The sequence below is a fragment of the Lampetra planeri genome, chromosome 31 (genome assembly GCF_965212315.1).
Source record: "Lampetra planeri chromosome 31, kcLamPlan1.2.h2, whole genome shotgun sequence".
NCBI classification, from domain to species: domain Eukaryota; kingdom Metazoa; phylum Chordata; class Hyperoartia; order Petromyzontiformes; family Petromyzontidae; genus Lampetra; species Lampetra planeri.
In genome coordinates, this window is record NC_136137.1 from 6,942,389 (window position 1) to 6,969,565 (window position 27,177).

A 27,177-nucleotide genomic window follows, 5' to 3' on the forward strand; every position below is an offset into this window, starting at 1 on the left:
ACGGACTGTTGGGGAAAGTGCTGTTAGTGAGCACCGATGAAGGCCGGCGCGGCACACGAGGAGTTGGGTGGTCAGCACCACGCCGGCTGCTTTTGTCTCCCTAGTGATACTTGTCGACTTTGGAAAAGCCCAGAACCAGTTCAGATAGTCATCATGAGTGTTGGCCGTGAGCGGGAATCGAACTCGGGCTGCAGGGCTCGTTGCACAGTATGCTAACAACTCCGCCACCAGATCAGTTTGTCATGTAAAATGGCATTTTAGAATGATCAGGCATGTGTAGCCTGTAACCACTGAATTTGTATTTTTACGGAGATAAAAACAAATACTGTGGTGCGTCACGGGGATTGGTGTTGAGAAACCCTGTCCTAGACCATTCATCATTCAAAGTTCAAACAAGTTTTGAAAGGTGCTCATTTACAACGTTGCTCCTAAGACAGGATTTGAGGGGAAATCCACCATCTTATAGCCAAGGCCAGTCTATTCTTCAGAAGACCACCATTTACTGATCTCACAGTCGTAATAATTGTGTTGACCCCAGAAGGATGAAGAACTCCGTTGACCTCCTAGATGTATGTTACTTCTGCATGTATTTACGTTCTATTTTTAAAGTCGATAATGATGACAAACATGAAACAAGTATTGACCTGCCTTGGTGGCTCATTGAGATCATACTCATGTCTCGTTAACACCACCAGGCTTCCTGGGTTTGAGTCTGGGCAGCACCGTACTCTTGATGAAACGAGGCACACAAAACAAACATTTTTTAATATACAGTAAAACCTTGGATTGCGAGCATAATTCGTTCCGGAAACATGTTTGTAATCCAAAGCACTCGTATATCAAAGCACTCGGATATCAGTTGTGATCACGTGACGCTCGGCAGACAAAGCGTATACGTACTACTCGTATTGCAAGACCTCGCTCGTTTATAAAATTAATATTTATTTAAAAATTTTGCTCGTCTTGCAAAACACTCGCAGACCAAGTTACTCGCAATCCAAGGTTTTACTGTACTTGTTTTCTCACTTAATTAGGCTTAACCCAGCTCAAAGGGTTGACATTTACAAACATATCGGATGACTGACCATGCGGTGAACCGTACTCTCGAGAATAGGAAGGAGCAATGACTATTGGAGGCGAGAGGAGGCCTATTGTAGTGACTATAGATGTTTGTCTTCAATGATTACAGCCACAGTGTGCAATCATGTGCTTCTTAACCACCAGCTTCTGTCTCACTTTTGTGCAGAGAGAGTTTTTAAAAGGATTTTTTCCCCCGAAAAATCCATCACTGCTAACGATTTTATTTTCTGGGAGGCGCAACTAACTAGCCATTAGCTGTCGTTCGGTTTCACATTAATATTGGCAGGGCTTATAGTTAAGGGGCTCAGAAGTATAGATATAGTCGCGTCTGAAAACAGCGCTGATGGTAGTCGTATATCCCGTTGAGAGACACTAAAAAGGGCATTGGAAAGTGTCTTGCAGGCAGGGGACAGTGTGTGAGAACATCTGAAGCCGGTCGTTATGGTGATTTATTAGCTTTGAGTATCATTCATTATCTCCCCAATAAATTGGCCCATTACGCTCCCATTTTGGTTGCAGCTGTAATTTTCCGTCATTTTTATTAATTACTTTGTAAAGTTAATAGCGTCAGCGTGAGGTGGGGGTGTTGGTCGATGAAAAGAATGAGTGCTCCTTCTTATGGGGTAGGGTCTCAATTTACTTTTAGTCTTTTTTTGTCTTTGCAACGGAAGGATGTTTATAAAAAAAATTGCCGGGATGTTGGAATGTGATTTATTTCCAAACGTACGTCAATCTGTCCCCGAACGCTCAGAGCTGTCAATTTCAAGATCGATTTCGATACAAGCAAAATTCTTTTATTTTTTCGCGCCGGTGAAAAATGGAATTGCTCGAAAATTTGAATAATAAAAATAAAATTCCCGTCTGCTGCCGGCTGTCAGCTCATAACTTAACCAAACGAATAAAAACGTCGCACGTACGTGCTCTGACGGGCTCGTATGTCATCCAGCAGAATTTTTTTATTTCAAATTTTCTGCATTTCACACACCCTGTGCGCGGAGCGCTTTTGTCATAAATTTTAATGAATTAATTGTGCGCGTGATTTGGGTTTTGTTCAACTTATCCATGTCATAATTTTTAGGTTTTTTTTTGTCAGTTTCCCCTGCAGGGAGTTTTCTCTATCTAACACAGCAATTCATTTGTCTAATAAATTGGTCATTTGTGATTTTTATTGATTTCTTAAAAAATTCAAATAGCTCCAAACATTTCAAGCGTCTCTATTCAAACGAGCAATGAGCAGTGCTCATCTTCAGTGACAGCTCTGGTTCACAAATCAAAATTCCTCCTTCCCTTGCTGAGGCCTGTACTATAGTGGTAGCTTGCACTGCAGTAGTTGGAGTGCTCGTTTCACAGTGAGAAGGTCGTTATGTCAAATTCTGGTCAATTTATACAATTTTTACTCTTGAGTCAATTTATTTTTTTGGCTGGGAAATTTCCGCATAAGTATGATATACTTAATTTTCGAGGCTTGTTGTTCGAGTGTATACTTTATGATGGTTGCATACCCAAGCGCCAACCAGGCACTACACTGCTTAGCTTCCTAGATCTGATTAGATCAGGTGCATTCTGGGTGATTTCTTTCATTGCCTGGTCCCCCGTATTAAGAGCCACCACTGAAGCTGAGCAGTGCCCTGAACCTGGCGACCTGAGTTCAATTAATGGCCACGGCTCTCATCAGTGGCGAGTGACGTCTGAACCCATCCTGGGCCCTACCTTGACCAAACTGCACTGGCCAGCGTGGTGAAGTATGATCATCCAAGCCCAAATGACTGACACGGCGTGACGTAAGCCCTTGATCTATTCGTGTATTGACAAAGGGCTACACATTTAAGTTAGAAGATGAGCACAGTATTGAGTATGAGCGAAGACGCACTTGGACGACGTTACTTCCTGAGTGAGCATTGTTACTTTTGTGGTTGATGGCGTGCAGTGTGTTCGGCAGGGATGTCTGACGAGGAAGCTCTGCGGGCTGAGATGGTGGCACAACTTTGCATGAGTGACAAGACCCACAGCAACCTGCTCGACCTCATATCCTTTCAGCCGCTGCGGGGAGACGAGAGGTGTGGAACGGCCGTGTCAGTGCTGCACTAAGGCTCTGAGTAAACGGGCAGGAGGCTCTACTAAACTTGTGTTGTCATGCCTTTCTGCTGCCTTGTACTGCGCGTGTGTGTGTGTAAAATTGTTCGGCATGTGACTGATTTGACTCGTCGATTAAAGTAGATTTTTTGCGCGCACGATACCTGCTTCCAATTCTGCATGTTGGAATCAATTGCTTACAGTCCAAGGTAATGGCAGTACAGTACAGTTAGCGCACGACGCTACGAGTCCAGGTGGCATCACCGTCGAGTTTAAAATCAACATTAGTTTCGAGTGCAGTATTTGGCTGCTATAAATATCCACATGATGAGCCACTTCTTTGCGCTTTCATCTGTGATAGCCAGGTCGCTTTTGAAAAAAGAGCTACATAGCTCAATGGGACCTTAACCTGGTAAAATAACAAAAAATAGCTGTTGTGGATTTACTCTCCCAACACACCGGTATGTTGTAGTAATTACTAATTGGCATGTTTTGTTTACGTGACAAATCTTACTAATTGCCAGTGTATTGGGTGGTGGGTGGGGTTAAATGACGCTTGTATATTTACATGATCTAACCCCAAAAAAACCTTTATTATGGATAATATTGGTCGCTAAAGCCTACTACTGCGTGTTAAACTGAGTTAGTTAATAGTTGGTTGGAGTTTCCTTGACCGTCGTGGCACATCCCAGAAAACCCCAACCCCAAGAGTGGCCTCTCGCTTGGCAGCATCTACTTTGAGTCGATGCTGGCATCCGTGGCCACCTTCAAGGCTCCCGTGCTCGAGCCGGGTGGCACCATGCAGCAGGGGATGTACACGCCCACACGTGAGTGCCTGTGCGGTGTGTGCGGAGGAGAATGGCTGCGCGTGAATTTCCACGGGGAGATATGTGGATAAGGGAAATAATAAGATGTATACACGCGTGCACAGATGAGCACTGTTGGTTATGTACGGTCTGAAAGAAGTTCAACATACGTGTGAGCGACTGTCCACTGTGTGCGGAGAGTTAATGTATGGGGATAGATATCAGAAGAAAGGTGCAGGTTACCTGTAAAATAAGTAAGAGATGCACACACAGATGTGAGTAACTGCGCTCTTTGGGGAGCAAAGCGTACATGGGATGGATATAAGAAGATAAGTGCGTGTGTGTGAGATGTAATATCGAAAGTGATAGCTCTCCGATGTGATTTTGGGTCGTGCCGTGTGCTATTTGGCACGGTTTTGCTGCACATGCCGGGACCTTCTTGGGATCATGATTTGAACCTCAGTTCCTCAACATGCTGAGAACTGCAGAAAGCTCCCAGCATGTGCAGGGAAATGTCGGACATCGTTCCGAACAACACGCGGTGCAACCTGAAAGTGCACCGGGGAGCTACACAGTGCAAGCGTGACAACCTACGCAGTCGTATTCTTATGAGATGTACACACACACACAGATGAGTGACTTTCCATTAGGAAGAGACTGAACATCAGCATGAATAGGGGAAGACGGGACTCGGTTGGGCACAGAGTAGTAATACATTCATACTCTTGGTTCTTTCGGTAAAGTCACGTAGGTAAAGAAAATAATAAATAAAAATAAAATAAATGATAAAAAATAAAATTAAATCACAACGTTTAATACATTTTCTTTGCTTGGGTGTTCACACCTGATGATGATTGCTTGTGTTGCAATCGAAACGTCGTGATTTAATTTTATTTCTTTTTAATCTTTTATTTGTATTTATTATTTTATTTACCTACGTGACTTTACCGAAAGAACCAAGAGTGTGGATCCTTGCAGTCACGAAAACTTCAAATCTAGTAATACATTACTTGGTGGTGATTTGTGAGTAAAATCCTTGAAGACTAAATGAAACCAGCAGAAGACCGCTTAGACGAGATGTAATAAGGGATGTACACGCATGGTGAGGTGGGCATGGGTAAGGGCAGATGGGACTCAGACGCTATGTAGTAATTGCCCTCATTCGTGTTGCATTTGAAAAGCAATGGCCTGAATTTATAACCGTGTTGAGTTTGGAGAAGCCATTCCATGGCATCTGGGGTCACCAGATGGATTCCATTTGTACCCCGTGCACAAGCGTGTGTTGGGCAATGATTGGGTGATGTGAGTGAAGGATTTATTATCAACCAGTCGCGATTAGACTCTCATAGACTCGCATAGAGACCCTACAGATTAACACAGGACCCATTGACTCGCAGACTCACGCATAGACTCATGCTGTGCAATATGATGTGACGTGAGCAATGGATTGCACTTCACCTGCACTCATAATTGAGTGATTCCTTTGTTCCCCAATCACAGAGGAGGAAGCCCCACTGCCCATGTGTTGATCTAACACATAGCCAGTGGTGGTCAATACACCAAGCACCGTGATTCATCTTGGTGGATCTCAACGGGCCCCGCGATTCCACCGGAAAACTACGACCAACAATTACCTGGATTTAATCCTGTTATATACGGCAGACCCAATGCTCTCGCCATATATTGGTCGAAGTTATTATTTTGTATGTATGAATTGTCAGGGCAGGATTTTTATTTCCCATCAGCCGTAATCTAAATTGTTGTGTGCTTATGTTAGTATTTGTCCTGAGATGCACAACTCTTTTTTTTTTTGCAATCCACCCATGGATCGCGATCCATGTATTGGGCACCGCTGGGTCCCCATTGTCTTTGAAATAAGGAGAAGCCAGGTGGTTATTTTGTTGGATCTTTAATGTGTAGCAATGAGTTACTAGAATGCAGTTGAAAATGCACCATACCATATAGACATGGCGGTAGTTTCTTAGTGAACTCCTTCATGGCAGCAAAGATGGAATCATTACGCCTCTACTACTATTTAGAAACCATGAGAGGCAAATTCCCGATACTCAAACCCCAGAGTTCATTGGTGCGGGCTTACTAAACAGTTTGTAATAAATGAATTTCCAATAATACTTCACAGTTATTGAGAGGGCCATGATGATGCTCGCAGGTTTAGGATTGAAACGCAGGATGACAACGTTGATGCCCAAGTGCATCGATGCAATCATTTCGAGCCCTCCGTACCACCAAGCCATCTCAATATTTGAGCCACGTCAAATAAACCAAGAACCTTGACACATTTTGGGCAATGGCTCTAATTCATAGAAGAGTTTGTGGCCTGCAGAAAGCACCACTGCCCGAAACATATCCCATTGCAAACATTTCCTTTTGAAGGCTACGGTGTTGTTTGATTAATGTGTTGCATTTTTTGGTTAATTGTTGCTTGTGTGCCACTGGCAAACAGCAGCAGCATTGTCATCACCGAATGCATTTGTCAGATAAATTGGTGACACAATAATAAAGTGAAAGTTGCGTGCTTGGGGGAGTGGAGTGGAGGGGGGGCTGTAAAATACGGAACAGCCGTCATAAGAAATTCCGTGACTCACTGTGAACGCCAATAGCCATTACTCTCGTGAGTGCACCGACGCTGGAACGATCGAGCCCTGGAGCAGGTCACCCTCGTAGCAACGACCCCCCCCCCCCCAATGATAATAATTATAATAACGTGTAGCGATTAGACCAAAAAGACAACACGCCAGTTTCTTCACAATGAGAAGTGACCGAGCCGCTCGCACCCACAGTCTGTATTTATCATTTGTGTCGCAGGTCTGAGTCATTTTTTGTGATTGAAATTGCAATGTCGAGACAACTTGGAAATATATGTTGATTGCTTTCTGCAGCCAGAGCATGTAATTTTGTTGTTTTTAATTGTGTTGCCGATGCGAGTGTTTGGGGTGGGCGTATTGGGTGAAGAATAGGTGATGTAGTGTGGCACACACTGATAAAATCCAAGTTCACCTGAGTTCAATACCTAACCATGGTGTACAACACAGGCAGCAAGTGGTCTTGGAAATGACGCTGTACTTTCTCCCGTTTGTAAAAATACATCGTAATGTACAGATCTTTGTCAATCTACCACTGGATCAGGGTGCTGTGTCACTAATGGCACTATGTTTGGCCATACTTTACCATGCTGATTTGTATGGGATTATAAAATGCCAGGGGAGGTGGAGGTGAGGGGGGCAGATCCAGTTCAGATTTCACTTGCCACTGTAGATAGCCATATCAGGCAATCGAACTCAGGTCACACATTTGGTTCGTAGCGCAGTAAACTTACCATCTTTGCCACGCCCTCTCTGGTTGACTCAGCCCTGGGGAGACAAAGGCATCCAGGCATGGTGCTGGTCAAAACGACCTACCTGTGTGCCCATGCTGGCATTGCGAGTTGTTCACTAAATATTCTATGTAGGTTACGCTGTGAATCTTTGTATAGATATGTGTATGCAGCACATTCGGCCTGATGGTGTCAATGTGCTGCGCAAGAAGCATACTATTAAATTTCGATTTAAAGCTTTCGTGACTGCAGGGATTCATCTTCTTGGTTCTTTCGGTAAAGTCACGTAGAATGGAAATAATAAAATAATAAAAATAAAACATAATAAAATAATGCTCATGACGTTTCGGCCACAACAAGTAGCCGTCCTCAGGTGGCGTTGTGGCCGAAACGTCAGGAGCATTATTTTATTATGTTTTATTATTTTATTATTTCCATTCTACGTGACTGTACCGAAAGAACCAAGAAGAAGCATATATTATTGTAGGAAGCCAACAATAACCACCTTTTGGAGAGGCTGACCCTACCCGCCATAAGAACGTGGAATTCCCACCGCCGACTAGGGGCCACCAATACAAATGCTCGTCGTGCCACTTCTCATTTGAGCGGGGAGACACTTGGGCTATTAATTGTCTCTAAATGACGTCACATCACGACCATCTCTGCAAATTACAGGGCTGAAAGGGCGATGATTACTAAGGCACTTTACGTTGCTCGTGAATGGACTTTGCAATTGGGAGCCCGAGTCTGTTTGTGAAAATTGGTTTACGAAATGCGCACTCAAAATTATTTTTTTTGCACACCGGCACCGCTGATTGCTGCACATTAAGGGGGCATTGTGTGAGCAAGACAGCGAGCGGGCATGCACGGTTCTTAAGGGGTGGTTGCGGGTTGGTGGTCGAGTTGGCAAGCTTAATGTGCTCCGACGAACCCCCCCACACGTGATGGCCGTAATCATCCACGAATGCATTGGCACTGACGCCAGACCTCAAATTGCATGCAATTTTCGCTATAATTGAGGTGCACTGTGTGTGTGTGTGCGTGCGTGAGCGTGTGTGTATAGTGGATGTGGGTAGCAGTAGTGTAGTGGTTAGCGCGCTGCGCTACGAACCCGGTGACCCGAGTTCGATTCCTGCTTACGACCAACACCAATGACGATTATCTGAACCAGTCCCGGACCTGCCCTAGGTCGACTGAGCCTCAAATGAGAATCTGGTGTGGTAACATAGCCACTGGAGAGACAAAGGCTGCTGGATGTGGTGCTGGCCACTCACCACCTTGTGTGCTGTGCCGGCCTTCATAAGTGCTCGCTAATAGCACTTGCCCCAAGAGTCTGTTGAAGGCTATATCGGGGAGGACGTTTTTGTCTTTATTGTATCGTAGAGAGCGGTAGTGTAGTGGTGAGACTGGCCACGATGAACCCGGTGATTTATAAGCCCGATGACCTGAGTTCAATATCTCCCACGGCTAACATGCCGATTTTCTGAACCGGTCCTGGGCGTCTGTCCTTGGTCGGTATGACATTGAGCGAGTGCCAGGTGCTATGTGAACATGTCGGCATTGAGGAGCAGAAGCCCATCGGGCGTGGAGCGTGTGTCATTTCACATTTGTCTCTGTGTATGTCCGTGCTTGTCTTCTGCTCTGTAATCGTGCGTTCAAACAGTATCTGTGTCTCTGTTTTAGTCTGTCTCTAATTGTTTTCGTTTTTGTCTCTGTCATAGCACATTTTCTTTTTCTCTGTCTAATACCCCTTTCAGCCTCTTCGAGACTTAGAAAACTTGCAAAGATTTGCACTGCAAGTTGGGCAGGATAATGGCAGTGTAGCCAGTGTATTTGTGAATCCATCTGTGTGGCCCTTTTGGTGTCATACTCCTGTTATGCGTGGGTTTTCTCCGGGTTCTCCAGTTTTCATGCACATGACAAACACTTATGAATGGTATTGACCAATCATGCCAAACCAGGAACCCTTCTGAGAAGAGTCTTAAGACTGGATGAAGCTTTCTTGGGCAAATAATTTGAATAATTATGATTAATATTCACACCGGTGACAAAATCACCCATAATGCTCCCGGTCTCACCAGATCACAGAAACTAAGTAGGGTTGATCCTGGAGAGTGCTTGGATGGGTGAATGTCACGTATTTGTCGGTCGGTAGATATGTGGAAGGCGAGGTTGCAAGGTAAAGAGGGTAAGTATGTGGGTATGTTGGTAATTCTATTTGTAGGTAGGTGTGTTGGTAGGTTGATAGGGAGGTAACCGGTTAAGTGTACAGGTGTATGGCTAAGTAGGTAAATAGGTAAGGAACTAGATAGGTGGGTATGTAGATAGGTCAATAAGTAAGTAGATATGTTGGTGGATTAGTAGATAGGTAGATTGCGGTAGGTACATTCGTACGATGTGTAGGTGTGTTAGAGTGGTTAATAGGTTGGTGCATATACATGTCGATGGGTGAATATCTGAATTGATTGGGGGGATTGTGGGCAGCTTGTGCATCCGTATGACCTACTTCTGACCCCTATCGTTGTCTCTCAGCCGAGGTCTGGGACAAGGAGTTCGACGCGGTGATGGTCATCCTGCGCACCGTCTACCGGAGGGACGTCCAGTCGGCGATGGATCGATACACCGCCTTGTACGTGCACCCACAGGAACATAACGGAGAACGCTTGAACATAACGGGCGCTGTTGTACACAGTTGTGACATGCGCTATTCTTGGAAGCTCAGCGGTAGTTACACGTGACACTGTTATACGCTGTGTGATGCAAGTGAACACTTGGTGACATTGCGGACGATGGGTTTTGGTGGATTGTAGCGAGATGGTAATGCGCGAGTTCTCTAGCGTCTTCTCAGCGGGGCTCATAATAGCCATGCCAGAGACGCTCAGCCAGTGCCTCTGACATTCTAGGGTTGAATACCTGGGCCTACTACCTACCTTTTAAACAATTGATGGGATTTGGGTTGGCACAGCCAGGATCCTGGGTTCAAGCCCCGAGTCTGTGTTGGGCTCATAATAGCCATGTCACAGCCACCAAAATGAGTGAGCCCCGTTTACATCCTGGTTTTCAAGCCATGGGTCTGGGTATCACTAAGGAGTTAATAATGGCCATGATTCATCCCTGTTGAGATATTGCTTTCAATTGCTTGGCCCTCATCATTATTATCATCAGCCATGCTCAATACACTGCTGGATGAAGTCCTCAATTTCGTCGTGCATCTCTTACGGTCCTGCGATTGAACAGTCTGTCCAACTCCGACGCACAAGCTGATCACATGGCTCCTGCTTCCACGGTGGTTATCCTCTCACGCAAATTCCCTCCGTTGGCTCGCTCCCACCCACCCGAAACTAAATGGGGTTCTCATGTCTCGTGATTTTGACGGTCTTATCCTGGTCAATGACTGCATACAAAAAAAACACAACCTCAGCATGATGTTTGCTTTATAATTTTATTTCAGCCCAGCATGGGGTGCTTATTGTGCGGAATGTGGTGATATTTAGCGGGTGGTGTAAGACAAACTCTTGAGGGATGTTGGGCATAGGCTGATTACAGGGGCGGCACAACTGTGGTGCGTGTTGCTCCATCGCAGGTCAAGTACGGGTCAATGGGAGACGCAGCTACTTTGTAACTTATCAACATAACGTAAGGACACCCGCCCCCTTGCAGCAGAGCCAGCTATGAGTACAGGACTCCTGGGAGGCTTCCGCAAATTTTTTCAATTCTAGATTTGAAGCTTTCGTGACTGCAAGGATTCATATTCTTAGATTTTTTCGGTAAAGTCACGTAGGTAAAGAATTAAAATTAATAAAAGTAAAATAAAAATGAAATAAAAAAAATCACGACGTTTCGGAGGCAAAACAAGCTTCCGTCTTCAGGTGGGAGACGGAAGCTTGTGTTGCCTCCGAAACGTCGTGATAAAAGTAAAATAAAAATGAAAAAAAAATCACGACGTTTTGGAGGCAACACAAGCTTCCGTCTTCAGGTGGAAGTAAAATAAAAATGAAAAAAAAATCACGACGTTTTGGAGGCAACACAAGCTTCCGTCTTCAGGTAGAAGACGGAAGCTTGTGTTGCCTCCGAAACGTCTTCAGGTAGAAGACGGAAGCTTGTGTTGCCTCCGAAACGTCGTGATTTTTATTTCATTTTTATTTTACTTTTATTAATTTTAATTCTTTACCTACGTGACTTTACCGAAAAAACCTAAGAATAAGATTTTTTCAATTCAAAATTCCAAAGCCAACCAGCACGAGCGAACCGGCCGCATGACCCCACCCTAGGCGTTTTGTGGCGATGGATATTCTTTTATTGTTGCACGCAATGTCAGGAAGTTTTGGGGGACCCCTGGCTTTTGTTTCAATAACCTCTGGTGTCATTCCACAACGTGATAACATTTGGCTTCGCTGCCTGCAGAGGGTTCAGATTAAAACTGCTTCTTTCTGTGCCCAAACACCAATAGTACTATTGTGTTATAATTAGTTGAAAAAATGCATGAACGTAATTATTAGGCGGGTAATGTTATCGCGCAAGCTGCTGTAATAGTATTGCCTGAATGTTGAAATCTAATTTCCTCCTGTTTTATTGCCCCAAATTCTGCAATGACAACACAATTGCGCATTTTTGCAAATAGCATGCATACTTTTACAAACAAAACCACAATTAGCGCAAAATATGCCACTGTGTAAATATTAATATAAAATTAATTCATTAGTGTGCGTGTTACGGAACGAATGAAATCATTAAGGATAATAATTATGAGTTTCATTTTCACGTCTGTGCACCAGGCTGGTGTGTTTGTATGTGTGAGTGAGCATCCGTAAAAGCATCTGTGTATTTTGTGAGCGTTTTCATGTGCGAATGTGCAAGATAGTGCATTTGCGGGCACGTGTGTAACTGAGAAGCAGTAGAGTAGGGTTCATAATGCTTATGCCAGACGCCTTGAGTCAGCTCAATCGAGACACACCGAGTTCAAGCCACATTATTATTTAAAAATAATAATGTGGGAGGCTGCTTGATTCGAACCGTGTACCTCTGCAACAAGCGATGAACGTGCTACCACTGAGGTCTGTGTGCCTCTTGGGGCCTCAGTGTCACTGTAGGGGGCCCATGCAGTGATATAAGTTACTGAGCATGCTAAAATGAGAAACTCAGTTTTGCAAGGTCTTAAATGTTCCCCTAGAGTATCGTTTAACTTTTTTTTAAGCCAATAATTTCACAAAATGCTGTAGAAATTCTTAGGTGCACAGTTTTCATAGTAAACCACAGACAAGAGGGAAGGCAACAATTGCCCAAGCTCTGTGGTTCTATAATGGTATGTTTGGTCAATGATTAGTACAACTAAGACGATTGCAGTGTTGAGGATTAATGTCGTTTCGAAGTGATAGATCTCATGTGGCAATGGGCTGTATGATATGTAGTCATGGGCTGTATGATATGTAGTCATGGGCTGTATGATATGTAGTCATGGGCTGTATGATATGTAGTCATGGGCTGTATGATATGTAGTCATGGGCTGTATGATATGTAGTCATGGGCTGTATGATATGTAGTCATGGGCTGTATGATATGTAGTCATGGGCCCTGTCCTGTGGGCCATAGGTCCCTACCAAGGTATTAAGGTCAGCATTGCACACACGAGATTTGATATGTCCAGCACCAAAGACAAAGATCCCCCATATAACCTTAACAGACTATTGTGGCAAGTGCTGTTAGTGAGCGCCTATGAAAGCCGGCACCAAGCCTAGCCACCTTCGTCTCTCTAGTGAAAATGCTTTACACACCACACCAGGTACTCATTTCAGGCTGAGTCAAGCTAGGGGACCCACAGGACCGGTTCAGATAATCGTCACTGGTGTTGGCCTTGAGCGGGAATCGAATTTGGGTTGCCGGGTTTGTAGTTAAGTGCACTGAACACGACACTACTACTCCCTCCCCGACACACGCGCACACTCACCTGCCTTGGGCTGCCGCTGCCTTTGTCTCAACAACTTTGCTGATGTGTCAGAGTGGTTTAGGTTTGAAATTTACTTTCCTTTTGTTTTTCACAGATCGGTTTACATTTTTATCACTTTCAATTAGGATTTTTCAGTTTCAATTTGCGATTCAATTCTTCACGACCGTCGCGTTTTCACAATTTATTAACTCCTGTTTGTTTGCCTCCACATCGCGCCTCCAAATCTGATTACCGCTGATCACATTTAACGACGCCGAGTGTCCAGTGAGCGAAATCAGGGAGAACAAATGTGTCCCATCACTGCCTCCATAACTTATAATACCAATTGTAGTTCCGTATTTATCCAGAAAAGTTTCGCCGAGTCTCGGGACTTTTTTCAGGAGGCCCCAATTGCGTTTTTTGGGGCGATTCTTTTTCTCTTGTCTTGTGTTGCTGGGAACTGGTGCATGCCTGAAGAAAACACACGCATGTGAGGGGAGAATGCTCAATCAGCACACGCATCACGACTGCTCACTGTATCTCCCCGTACAGCACTGTGGAGGGAAACAAAGGCTGGCTGCTGACCCTGGTGCTGGCTGTGTCACTTACTCATGTGCCGTTCAGGGCCGAATAGGCACTCACTAACAGCGCTTGTCTTCAACCGTCTGTGTAGGTTTCGTGGGGAATCCTGTTTCAATTTTTTATCGATTTGGATTACACATGGAAGATTGGCAGGCATGCCAGGTGCTGAGTCACCTTGAGCTGCACAAGAACAACTGCCACTAAGGGGGGGGTTCCCGTTCAAATGTTTGAGATGAGATATGATGGAAATCACTTATCGCGTGGAAAGCGCTGTCACCTCCCTTGCGTAAAGGGCGCCATTTAAGAAACAAATGATTATTGTTATTATTTGTGTACAGCCTCAAGCAGACGGGACGCTTCGAGGGCAGCCCTTGGCCCCCCTACAGAGAGAGGCCCCCCCTGCACCCTCAGTACCGCGGCCTCATGCGGCTTCTGCACTGCAAGACTATGCACATCGTCATCTTCACCCTGCTCTACAAGGTGGGCAATAGCACCACGTGGTTGTTTTGTGCGATGTTTTTAACCCTTTCCTGTTCCGAGATGAATGCAAGTTGCAGGGTGGGTGTTCCGTTCACCGCTGAATCTCGGAACGCGCGAGCGGTTCAGTGTTAATTTTATTTAGAGAGGCGGAGTGCCGTTTTTAAACACATTGCACTCACTGCAGAGAACTGTAGCGACACAACCGCACTCTATGATAGCTGGCGCCACACTGTGCCATGCGCCCTTCCGCATGGCCTTGTGGGAGCCTCGGTACTGATGAAGGAAAACTGATGACACACACCTACGTGCTTACATGTAGTCCTTCCTCCTTGAGGGTTTGTGAGATATTTTTCTTCCTATGATATGTCTAATGGCGGAGCCAGGATATTCAGTTAGGGGGGGCAACCCCTCCAGCAATGAAAAATTATAGGAGTTGTTAGTAAGGACTTGTCCCTTGCTTTTTATTCGACGCGTGTGCGGCTATGGCGCAGCCATCGATCGAGGGTTGAATTCGAACCGTGTGTGATCGGCATCGCGCTCGCTGAAGGTGAATGCCTTCAGGGAAGTCGTGTACTGTATACGCAACTGCGCACAATTATGTGAGTCACTTATAACCGCTTTGCCGTTAATTATTGCCAATTTTGGACTCCGACTATTGTCCTATCATCTCATACAGTCCCTGGCACGTAATAATATGCTACACATTGGCAGTGGGGGTCACAAAATGCCAATTTATTACTAATAAACCCCAATAATCCGATCGAAATTAGGGATTTCGATCAGATCATTGGGGGGGGGCACGTGCCACCCCACCCCCCCCCCCACTGGCTCCGCCAGTGGATATGTCCCGGTTTTCTTATACCTCAGAGGTGGCAACCCTTCTTAAACTTGGAGACATTTCATTGCTAACTCTCAGTCGTTACAAGTCCCTTATTACAGTACGGGGCGGTATTCAGAAGCGCTTGTAGTGTTTTAATCTACGTCGAGTGGTATCGCTCGTCGCAGGCCTTTCCCAGGCGAATGTAGAACAATGGCTACTTGTTAATTCTTTGATGATTTGTCCTTCATTTCTTTGGTTTGCTGGCAAAAGTAGCCCTTTTGCGGTAATCCGACGCTGGGATGCGCTGGGTATTTGGGTGCGGGGGCGAGGCGGTGGGAGTGTGGGCGAGTGGGGTTTAGAGTGATTTCACACGTCCGATTTAATTGGCACCGGGCGGTGATTGAGTCTGCCTCGGCGTGGAAAATGCCGTCCCCCTTAATGGCATGGCGAGCGCGTTGGCGCATGCGTGTACACGTGAGCGCGTGTTCGCGTGAGTGAGTGTGTGTGTGATTACGCCTACACGGTGAGCGTGTGATTGCGAGTGTGCTTATGTACATGTGAGCGCGTGTGTGTGTGACTGTGCGTACACGTGGGGAGCGGTAGTGTAGCGGTTAGCACGCTGAGCTACGACCCTGGCGACCTGAGTTCGATTCCCGCTCACGGCCAATATCAGTGACGATTATCTGAACCGTTTCTGAACAGAGCCTTAAATGTGTACCTGGTGCGGTGCGTAAAAACATCGCCACTAGGGAGACAAGGCGGCCGGGCGTTGTGGTGGCCATCCACCCCTCGTGTGCCCTCCTGGCCTTCATAGATGCTCGCTAACGGCGCTTGCTCCTATAGTCTGTTAAGGCTATACGGGGGAGCTTTTGTATTTTTTTGTATACGTGATTATGTAAGCGTGCGAGTCGAGTGGGAGTGTCTCAGTGTGAGATTGTGTGTGAGCGCGCGCGTGAGTGAGTGTGCATGGGGAGCGGCGGAGAAGTGGCTATAGCATTGCCTCACAAAACCGGCGATCTGTGTACGATAGCCAGCCACAGCTATCGTCAGTGACAGCTATCTGCACCAGTCCTTAACCTTAAATAAATAACTGTTTTGATGTATTTTCATCAGCACTGAGGGAAAAAAAGATGACCAGGTGTGGCGCTGGCCACACTGCCACCTCATGTACTGTGCCAGCTTTAATAATCACTTGCTCAGAAATTACTCATTTGGAATATATGTCAATCATTGCTTCCTACTGCCAAAACATATCAGGACCCTCCTGCACAAGAGTCATGAGACCCAGTGATGCTTTACTGGGTTAACAAGAAACAATAAGGACAGCACTTACCCCAATAGTCTATATGCCTACACCGGGGCATCTTTGTCTTTGGGTGTATACGCATATGCTTGTGCTGTGTATGTATGTATGTTGAACTTATTTTGCGCCATATGTAGCCAGCCGTGCTAATCGAAGGTGTGAGAGAAGGACAATAAACACAAAAAACAGTTCACAGTTTCCAATCGAGATTTAAAAATGCATAGCTCCAGTGGCTTCATAATATCGAATGGAAGAGCGTTCCAGGTGGCCACAAAAGTGCATTTTAAAGCGCGCGATGCAGTGTCCGTCTTTGCTCGATGGCCAGCCAAAAGTCGCTGCGAGGATGACCGGAGTTCGCGTGATGGTTTGTCCTCCTTGACGAGATCAGCGAGGTGTATTGTGTGTTGATGTGCCAGGTGGTGATGGACCATCAGAACATGTCGGAGCACGTGCTCTGCATGGTCCTGTATCTCATCGAGCTGGGGCTGGACCAAGCACCAGCTGAGGAACCAGACCCCCCGGTACCAGCCCAGTGACTCTACACAGTCCATAGAACAATCCTTATCATGCCTAGCGTTTTAGACCACGTGCATACTACACATGTTATCAAGCCTAACCCTGTAGCACATATGCTGCATATGTTATCAAGCCTAGCCTAATAGCCCATATACTTACTACACATGTTATCGAGGCTATAGTTACAACCCATTTATTGTGCTTATTAATAAGCATAGCCTTATAGCCCATTTACTGTATGTGTTATCAAGCCTAGGTCTAGCCCCATGCACTATACATACTAATAAATAGCCTATAATACACATGTTATCAAGACTATAGTTATAGAGCATACTACACATGTCATCAAGCATTGCTATTTATCTGACATATACTACACATGTTAAGAAGCTGAACCCATTGTAGTCGATATTTCACATGTTACGTACATGAAACGTAAAAATGTGAATTGGCTTTGTCCTATAGAGTTCAGATGCTGCACTGTGTCTATTACCGGGACGAGCACTGTAGAATACTACTACCATTTACGTTAACCCGGGCACTCTAGTCTGTTTTATATATACAGTATTTAACATATGCACTCCGTGGTACAGATACCACTTTTTTTTTCTTCTTGGTTCTTTCGGTAAAGTCACGTAGAAGGGAAATAATACAATAATAATAATAAAATTAAAATTGTCACGAAGTTTCAGCCACAACACAAGCAGCCGTCCTCAGGTGAAGAAACAGAGCTGTCGGGAAGACAGCGTCCCAATGAACACCGCCAAGCTCGGCAGCGTATATTTAAGCTGGGTCGGGGGGAGGAGAGTGCCTTGACAAAGGAGTATACATATCAACAGCGTACATATCAACAACTTTGCACATTTTTCAAAGTAGCATTTTGTTTTAGCCGCGCTATGATTGGTTTTAACAAATCACCTGGAAAGTACCCTGATCGCATCATATCTCAGACGCTAAGCAGGCGGAGGGACAGGATAGTGCTTGGATGGGTGACCAACCACCACGTGCAAAGGCAGGTGTTATAGGCTTCTCTGTAGCTACGTTACAGGCAGCAGAGGCCGGTGCAGCAAAATCCATTGTTGTACTGTGTGCTATGCTCCCCGCCTGCCCCAATTTGCATTGGCCAGCATCGTGAAGTATGCTCATCCATCTGTGGATTGTGAAATTGTACATTATGTTATTCTGTGTCCTGTAAATTTAAACCTTCCCTTCTTTCCCTGGTGAAAAAATACAGACTGATCAACTTTATGGACATTCACAACTAAAGAATTCCCATTGATTCATTCATCCGTTCATTGGCACTGCGATCAAAGCATTCTATCGAGCAGCAGTGCTTGTGTTTTTCTGTGGACAGATGTCGTTGAAGTGCCTTTAGGCTGAGACGGGTGGCGTGTTAGCGGAGGTTATTGAGTGCAGCCCCTTGAGCCGACCTTCGGAAACTTTTAAACGCCTTCAGCGAAAAATCACTGGCACTTGCGCTGATGGTGGAGCTAGGGGGGATTGTTGAGCTGATCGAAGGAGCACTCTCAGCTGCCCCAGAGGGCATGTTGTTGGGTAACACAGTGTGAGGTATGCTTAGTCTCACAATCCTAAACATGGAAAGAGGTGAGGAATTTGGAATGTTTACATATGTGTGTGTTTGTGTGCGCAGCTGTTAGTGCGCTGCGCTATGAACCTGGCGTCCTGAGTTAAATTCCTACTTATGACAACACCAGTGACAATTATCTGAACCGGTTTTCGGCTTCCGCTAAGTTGAGTCGGCCTCATATGAGTACCTGGTTCAGTGTAAGCAACACCACTTGGGAGACAAAGGCGGCCGGGCATGTGTTGCTGGCCACCTACCCCTTATGTGTGCCTTGCTGACCTTCACAAGTGCTACTCGCTAACAGAACTTGCCCCAACAATCTTTCAAAGGCAATAAGGGGATTTTCTTTGTGTATGGAGAGCGGTAGTTGTAGCGTTTAGCGCTCTGCTACAAAGTTGGCGGCGTGATTATTTCTGTTTCATTGCCAGCCGGTCCTAGGCATCCCCCCCAAGGTCGGATTGGTCTTAAAACTGCGGCGCTGCATCATTTAGCTTAATTGTTAAATACAAAGGTGCAGAGCTAAAATTATTTGCTCACACGGCTGCTGACAGAAGGGCCTCGGGAGCTCTGGAGAGGCCCTCTATGAAGGGTATTTTTGCCTACTCTTGCACGCTGGCTGCACGTGTTTTTACCCACTACACGCGACCTGCCGATCGACTGTGGTGAATTCTGTTCATACCTCCGGTTGGGTTTAAGAAACTTGCGCTTTTTTTCAACTTCCTCGCCCGGGAGCTTAAATTGAACCAGCTGGATTGCAAGTCCGGTGACCTAAACGTTACAACACGGCAGCATCCCTCTAATATACATATGTATATTTAACTTATTTTGCACTATACTTAGCCAACCGTGCTAATTTTACCTATTAAGGTAATAACCGGCATGTAGTTTATGCAGGTGAAATGGCACGCAATTGTTTTTTTGGGGCTGTCTTCCGGTAACGCGAGCATGCAGGACGACGGGAGCGACGAGCGCAGCTTCGACAGCTGGTTCCCCTCCTCCAACCTCGTGTCCAACATGCGCCACGTCATCAGCTACGTGCGTGTCAAGGTCCCCGAGACGGCCCCCGAGGTGGCCAAGGAGGTGCCCGCTGGACCAAGCGGCGGCGTCGCCAACGCCGAACAGGTTGGCGGCGCATTCGTTGTCCTCGTGCTTCCCGTCTTGCTCCGTGCGGCCGATGGGTGCCAAGGGTGCGGCTGATCTCCTTTATTACATGTCCAGTCGGCCACATGGCCTTCTGGGAAGTGCACAATTTTAGCAGCATTGGAATTGTCATTTGATTTCTCACAAGAATTAGCCAATTAGGTGAAACTAAACTGAACTTTAAAGTCCAAAGTAAAATTTAATGTGAAAAACAGGATTAGTCAAAACTCAAACGTCAGCCTTGGTGAACAACAAATGAGTGCGTGCGTGAATGTGCTTGCGAGTGAGTGTGTGTTAGGTTAGCAGTTGATTGTAGCACTGTGCTTCAAGCCTGCCGACCCGAGTTGAATTTCTGGCTTTGGCTAACATGGGTGGCAAGTGGTAGCAGACCCAGTTTTGGGCCTCTTGTTGGTCAACTCAGTCTTAAATGAGTACTTGATGTGCTGTGTAATCATCAGCACTGGGGAGGAAAAGACGGTCAGGTGTGGTGCTGGCCACACCACCTCCTAGTTTGTGTGCTGTCTAGATCTCAAAAGTTGCATGTAAACAGTACACTTACCCAAACAGTCTCTTGGGATCATTGTGTTAGTATTTATTTGGCGAGTGGAAGCGTAAAGGTTCATATGCTTGTGCTACGATCCGTGCACAGCATCCGCAGCACTTCATATCCGAGTCTACATTCGTCATCGTCTTGGAGCAACTTGGCCTAGCCATCGAAGACGATCGCTGCATCGTGCGCTTTCAAATGCGCTTCTGTGCCCGTCTGGAACGTTCTTTCTTCCGATATTAGAAAGCCACTGGGAGCTATGCACTTTTAAATCATCCAGATTGAAAACTTAATTTATTAATAAATTCATTGTGTTTAGTTTGTTGTCCTTCCACCCGCACCTCCGATTAGCACGGTTGGCTACGTACTGTGCGAAAGAAGTTCAACATACACACTGAATCTGCTGGGACTGATAAAATATTCAATTTAAATTTGGATTTATGAATCAGCTGAATGGAACCACAGCACTAAATGCTCTTGAGGATTTGGGCACACATCCAGGAACAAGTCGTGCAATGAAATGAAGGAGAGAGGGCGAGGGGACTGCGTGATGGAGAGGAAGATGAGACTGTTTCCATCGAGTAACGAGAGCGGGAAATGCTGACCACTTGGTCGTTTCCTGGCAGGTGTTTAGAATGAGGTGGGGCAAGGACCTTGAGTAGTTCCTGTTCCTATGCATCTGAAACTCAGGTAATTTAAGGAGTGCTTGCACGACTGAATCTTTTAAAATAAATTAAAAGCCCATTTATTTGACATGGCAAATTTTTGAGCTGGATTGATTTAGCAATTGGGGCTATTTATTTATTTATTTTTGGTGAAGTAACCCTCATACACTAAGCATAAAGCGTGCTCGATAAAAAGAGCTAATTATATTGTAATTGCGTAAGAGGGCATTGGATGGGTTGGCACTTCGTCAATAAGTTGAAGAGATGATGGCGAGTGTGAGGCAGTTATATTATTCAGGGGCAGCAGAGGAGTAGGAGCGACCTCCCACTGAGAACACGTGGGATGGGGGTATCCGCAGAGGGCATCTGGATGCAGAGACTGATTCATTGCCTGGCCATGGGACTGGAGAATGTGTTCGGGGCTGCCTGTGGTTTATTTAAATAGTTTTGCTTTCTGTCATATTTTGGTGACCCGGGTAATCCCAGCGAACGAGATTATCTTCGTCACCCGAGTTCTCACCTCGTTAAACAATTCAATCTTCACTTGACTAACTTGATGGGCATGACCCAGTATCTCATTTACTATGATTACAACCATTGTGTTTGAACGGCAAAGGGTCGTAGCGACCTCCACCCCCGCCGGTCAGTTGCGACAGTCCATGCCTCCGGAGCAGATAGGCTGCCTCTATCCAGCTCAGCTCGTTTGAACAGAGAAACATATGAGCTTCACCCTTCCCACTCAATAGGTGTTGCTGTCTTCATTAATTTCATACCAAGGCACCACGCGGTTTAATTCTCCAAACGTTTCCATTTCTTGTCAGACTCAACGCAGGACACTTCAAAGGGAGGTAAATGACCAAAAGCGTTGTATGTGCGGTAATGATTTGTTTTAATACATAGCTTCGTGTCTTTGTGTGCTCCATTATAGAGAATTAACCACGCGAACGTCGCCGCACTTAACTATAGAGGATGAACCTCATTCCATTTTTTTTGTCTGGACGTTGCAGTGATGGTGCATGCTGTGATTTGGACAAATTGATATATTTGTTCACATGAGGGATGCTGCTGCAGTGTATTGGCCAGCATACCACCAGACTTGCAATCCAGGGGATCGCCGGTTCGATTCTCTGGTGCGGCAGTTGAAGCAGTGGGGCAGGTTTCTTGTATTCCATGGCCTTTGTCTGCCCAGCGGTTCACAAATGAAGGCGCCACATCGAATCGAATCAGCAGGTTGTGCAAGTTGGGGGGAGAGTGTGGGTACTCCCACCTCAAGCAGACACACATTTGCCCGCACACACACAAACATTTGCACACACACGCAGACTCCACTCAAACAAGAGACAAAGATCCCCTGTATAGCCTTAGACTGTTGGGGCAAGTGCTGTTATCGAGCACCTCAAACACACACTTTTCACATACACACACGCACACACGAAGTGTATTACAAGAAAGGCTTGATTATGGAAAGTTTGCCCCTAATTGCCAGGCCCGCTGATCCTTGTCCAACTGCGTTCTCCTTCACAAACTGCGGCCACTTGCACACGCTCACAGCTCCCTCTGGTCCCCGTCGCTTACCAAGCTCCCTTCCCCCATCGCCTGTTCCTCTCCACCATCTATCGCTGCCTTCACCTACCTGGGACAGAGCCAAAGATCTCCCAATTTAGCCTCGATATACTGCCGGAACCGCTGATAATAGCGAGCACCTATTAAGCCCTGCGCAGCCGGTACGTATTGCCGTGTGGACGCGGAGTGCTGCAAAATCCATTGTGGTCACAGCATTTCTACGCCGCTATGTGCATGCTCCTCCTGGCCTTCGCCAACTCGCGCTGATCGGCGTGGTGAAGTACGGTGAAAAAAACCCCATCCAGTAGTGGATTGACATAAGGGCTGTGCATGCACTTGATATTTTAGTTAAATCTTCTTGGTTCGTTTGGTAAAATCACGTAGAAGGGAAATAATAAAATAATAAAAAATTTACATAATAAAATACAATTCTCACGACGTTTCGGCCACAACGCAAGCAGCCGTCCTCAGGTGAAGAACAGGTCTGCCTTTGTCAAGGCGCCCTTCCTCCCTTAACCCAGCTTAAATATACGCTGCCAAGCTTGGTGGTGTTCATTCAGACGCTGTCTTTCCGACAGACCTGTTCTTCACCTGAGAACGGCTGCTTGCGTTGTGGCCGAAACGTCGTGAGAATTGTATTTTATATTTTTTTATTTTTATTATGTTATTATTTCCCTTCTACGTGACTTTACCGAAAGAACCAAGAAGATGAATCCCTGCAGTCACGAAAGCTTTAAATCGAAATTTTAGTTAAAGTTTACGTGTTTTATTTGATTGATTGATTCATAAACTTTCCTTAGAACCAGGTGAGAGAGCCCCATGTTGCCAGGGTGACCTCGGTTAAAGGGGAAATGCGGTATGCATGTAAACGCTTCAACACGACATTACGAAAGGTCATAAAAATCTTCTAAACTACATTTTGATGAGACAGTACAGTACAGACAATCGGCCTAGGTCAGATGCATTGTGATTCCCTATAACTATATAGCATTTGGACAAAAACACTTGAAACCAAACTTTACATTCACTTTTATAGTATGGTATTTTGAATGACGTCTCAGCTTACGAGACTTGGCAAAGTGTTGGTGGTACATGTCTCGCACGACGAACAAGCTACCGATGTAATTTTCCTCTCAAAAAGTCCGGGAGAGGACATCAGAGTGAGTGCGCGAGGTCGCCGTGTGAATGCATGTCACACAGCACAAAAGCATCAGAGAGAGGAAGCTGTAATGGAATTGCCTGAACATTTCTGCTGCTCTTTAGAAGTCTCCTGTTTTATTTCTTTTAGTTTAATTAATCGACCCCCACTGTTTGAGAATCCACAACTCACTTAGTTTTTAATTAAAGTTGGCCGGCAAATGATTCGTTGCCAGTTAACATTTTCACGAGCGGTCAGCCCTAACCACCTGTACTTTAATGAATAATTATAATTGTGTGTGTGTGTCTGTGTGTAGGGAGCAGTGGCGCAGTGGTTTAGAACACTGCGCTACAAACCCAGCGACCTGAGTTCTATTCCCGCTCAAGACCAATAACAGTGGTGTTTATCTGAACTGGTCCCTAGGCCTCCTCTAGGTCGACTCAGCCTCAAATTAGGTGCGATGTGTAAACATTGACACTGGTGAGACAAAGGCATGGTGCTGGCCACCCACCCCCTCATGTGCTGTGCCGGCCTTCATAGGTGCTCGCTAACAGCACCCAAGAGTCTGTTAAAGCTATACGGGGGATCTTTTGTGCGTGTGTACGTATGGATTTGCTTGCTGCCCATCAACTTCGATCAGTTGACAGCATCATCTAAACCTGCCCTGGACCCTCCTTTAGGTTGACTTGACCTTAAATGGTTTCCTGTGGCCTTGTGGATGCTTCAATGTAACCGTTAGTGTTCAGCCTTGGGGATAGGAAGGCAACTTGCTTGGGGGGGGGGGCAGTCCTTGGTAGGGGGGGACCCCAATGAGATGGCACCGGAGGGTTTATATTGCTACGTGCTGTCACACACATGACTTGACCCATGTTTTGTGTTAATGTCAGCACTAGGGATACAAAGGCCAGCACTGGCCGCATCACCCCCCCCCCCACCCCGTGTGGTATGCCAGCCTTGGTTGGTGGTCATTGACAGCTCTCGTCTCTATGCCATTAAGGCTTGATGGGAGATATTTGTGTATGTGTTAAAGCCCAACGTTATTGGTTTAACCACACAGATCACCAATCTGTTTATTGAGGCTAGTATATTTATTCCTCACACCACCAATACCACCACCTCCAGGCGCCACTTCTTGTCGGCTCAACCTACATGAAGCCCAAGTCACATTGTGTCCACCTGCCTGTCAGTCTCTTTATCCACCGATCCGTCCGTTCGATCCGTTCGTTCAATCTGTCCATTCGGCATTCCCCGCGCCCCCTCGCGGAACGCAGAACTCGCGCACGCCGCAGGTGTTCAGCCTCGTCGCCGAGCGCCGCCGCAAGTTCCAGGAGATCATCAACCGCAACGCCGCCGCTGCTGCCGCCGCCTCCCCTCCCGGCGGAGCACGGCCCAAGACCACGCACGGGCGCTGGGCCCCGCAGCAGCAGGCCCAGCTCATCACGGCCATCCTGGAGATCCGCGAGAGCATGCTGTCCCTGCTCGTCAAGCTCCACCACAAGCTCTCTGGGCGGCAGAACTCCTTCGCTCCGGCCTGGTGCCGCCCCCTGCAGCCTGACGGGGAGGTGGGCGACAGCGTCAACGAAGACACTGCCACTACTGCTGCCGCCGCCGCCGATACCGCCAGCACTGTTGGTGGTGGTGTTAGCGGCGAGGATGACGAGGAGAGGGTGAGGAGGAGGCATCAGCCGCAGCCGCCACCACCGGGCCCGGTTCACGGAGACGGGTTGGCGGCGCTTGAAAGGATTCTGGCAAAAGCGGCGAAGATGAGCGCCAGCAACCGGCGCTGCGTGGAGGAGATCTGCCGGCGTGTGACGCCGCCCGTTCCACCCAAGAAGAGCGGCCACTCGGAGAAGACGACGCTCGATAAAGAGGAGAGGTACGAAGAGTATCGGCCACCGTCAACGCACCGCCACCATCACCTCACTGCCATTGTCACCTCACTGCCACCGTCACCGCACTGCCACCGTCACCGCACTGCCACTATCACCATGCTGCCATTGTCACCGCACTGGCACCATCACCAGTTTGTCCATAGAATATCTACTTCTTCACACAAAGTGGTGCTCAAATTATGAATCCCATGTAGATGTTGATGATGATTGGCTGTGTTCACTTCGAACAAGGATTTTGAACTCACTACCTTCCATTTGAAAGGCGTTCGAGAAATATCCTTGAGCCATTAGAATTTAAAATATGTTCTGAGGGTAACAGAATGCAAGCTGAGGAGCTGAGTCACCACTGGTGATGGTGTTTGGAGGAATAGGAACGTTTTACCGGGCAACGTTAAGCTTTGATATGCAGTCAAGCCGGGGACCCATAAATGGGCCACGCTAACGGACAGGTCGAGAAATTCCTGCTCGACGCTGTCCAGCCATACATCTCTGAACCAATTTATCCTTTCACTCCTCTCCTTCTCCCCATTTCCTCCCGCCTCTCCTCCTCCCTCGCTGAGTTGCCCCGAAGGCTTTGAAGAGTGCTGCGACCTCCTGTCGTGAAAGTCGACATCGGCATTAACCCTTTCAACCGCTGACTTATTTTATGTTCCCTGTTGTCACCTCCTGAACGTCGTTGTAGACGGTTTTTATTCTCTCGCTCTCTCGCCCCCTCAGCGGTGTGCGATTGGGCGTTTGTGAGTGTGCGTGAGGAGCAGTCGCGTAGCGCTTAGCAGCACTGCGCTACGAACCCGGCGACCCGCGTTCGATTCCCACCCCGCCATAGCTCACATCATCGTCGAATGAAATCCATTATCTGAACCGATCCTGGATCTCCACTAGGTCGACTCGGTCTTAAATGAGTGCCTGGCATGGCTTGTAAAATATCAGCACGGGGAACACAAAGGTGGCCAGGCATGATCCACGCTGCACCACCGCTTCGTGCGCCCTGCCTGCCTTAATAGTCCATGTAGGCTATATGGGGTGTCTTTGTCTCGGTGCAGGCGAGCATGGGGTGGCCGCTCATCTCCATTGGATACCTGATCCAGTCGTGTGGAAGTTTCACATTACTATGTCAGTGGCCAGTATACTCAAGAGGGCAACCACCGGTTGACTTTCTCCGAAGTGACACTCATGTATTAGATCCCAGAGGTGAACACGCGATGGATGGACCGGTGGCACAAGTTAAACTAATCTTGCCACACACACACACATCTTCCAGATTGAGATGCACCTTCAACTTTTGCTTTGTAATACAGGGTGGGGGGGGGGCAAAAATTGCATCCTATAATCTAGAGACTACGGTAATTACTTTTGCACATACCACGATCGACATTTAATTGAGGGGAAAAATTCCAATCCTGTTGATCAATAGAATACATTACAATATTAGTACGCATTTCACGTCTTAAAACTGCCCGTCATTCTCTGACCCTCCCGTGCAGCATATCAGGTTATTCCTGTGGGTAGAAACCACGTACATTTAAATTATTATTGGCGACGTCACCTCCCTAAAAACACATCGCACTGGGAGAAATTAGAAATTGCCGCTGGCAGGCGCGCACTGGGATTCCTTGTTTTGGAGATCGGCTAGAACATTTTGTTGTTGGACGCAAGTTGGGGATCGCTTTTGCGATCTCAAAGAACGTTAATCAAATTTTTAATCGGCCGTAAGTAATTTGCTGCTCACA

At 46.5% G+C, this 27,177-nt stretch overlaps 1 protein-coding gene across 8 annotated transcripts in view; it reads left to right on the forward strand.

Moving 5' to 3' along the window:
• The window catches only part of UBR3 (ubiquitin protein ligase E3 component n-recognin 3), a 150,255-nt gene that overhangs the window by 33,883 nt on the left and 89,195 nt on the right, over positions 1 to 27,177 (forward strand). For 6 of the 8 annotated variants that reach the window (XM_078609154.1, XM_078609150.1, XM_078609155.1 and 3 more), the window contains exons 18-24: positions 3,008 to 3,104; positions 3,838 to 3,980; positions 9,826 to 9,922; positions 14,137 to 14,278; positions 16,818 to 16,922; positions 19,454 to 19,624; positions 24,827 to 25,431. In XM_078609154.1, the coding sequence (XP_078465280.1) occupies positions 3,008 to 3,104; positions 3,838 to 3,980; positions 9,826 to 9,922; positions 14,137 to 14,278; positions 16,818 to 16,922; positions 19,454 to 19,624; positions 24,827 to 25,431 (1,360 nt within the window). The remainder of the gene's footprint in view (positions 1 to 3,007; positions 3,105 to 3,837; positions 3,981 to 9,825; positions 9,923 to 14,136; positions 14,279 to 16,817; positions 16,923 to 19,453; positions 19,625 to 24,826; positions 25,432 to 27,177) is intronic. The other 2 variants (XM_078609156.1, XM_078609157.1) reach the window with 1 other exon arrangement.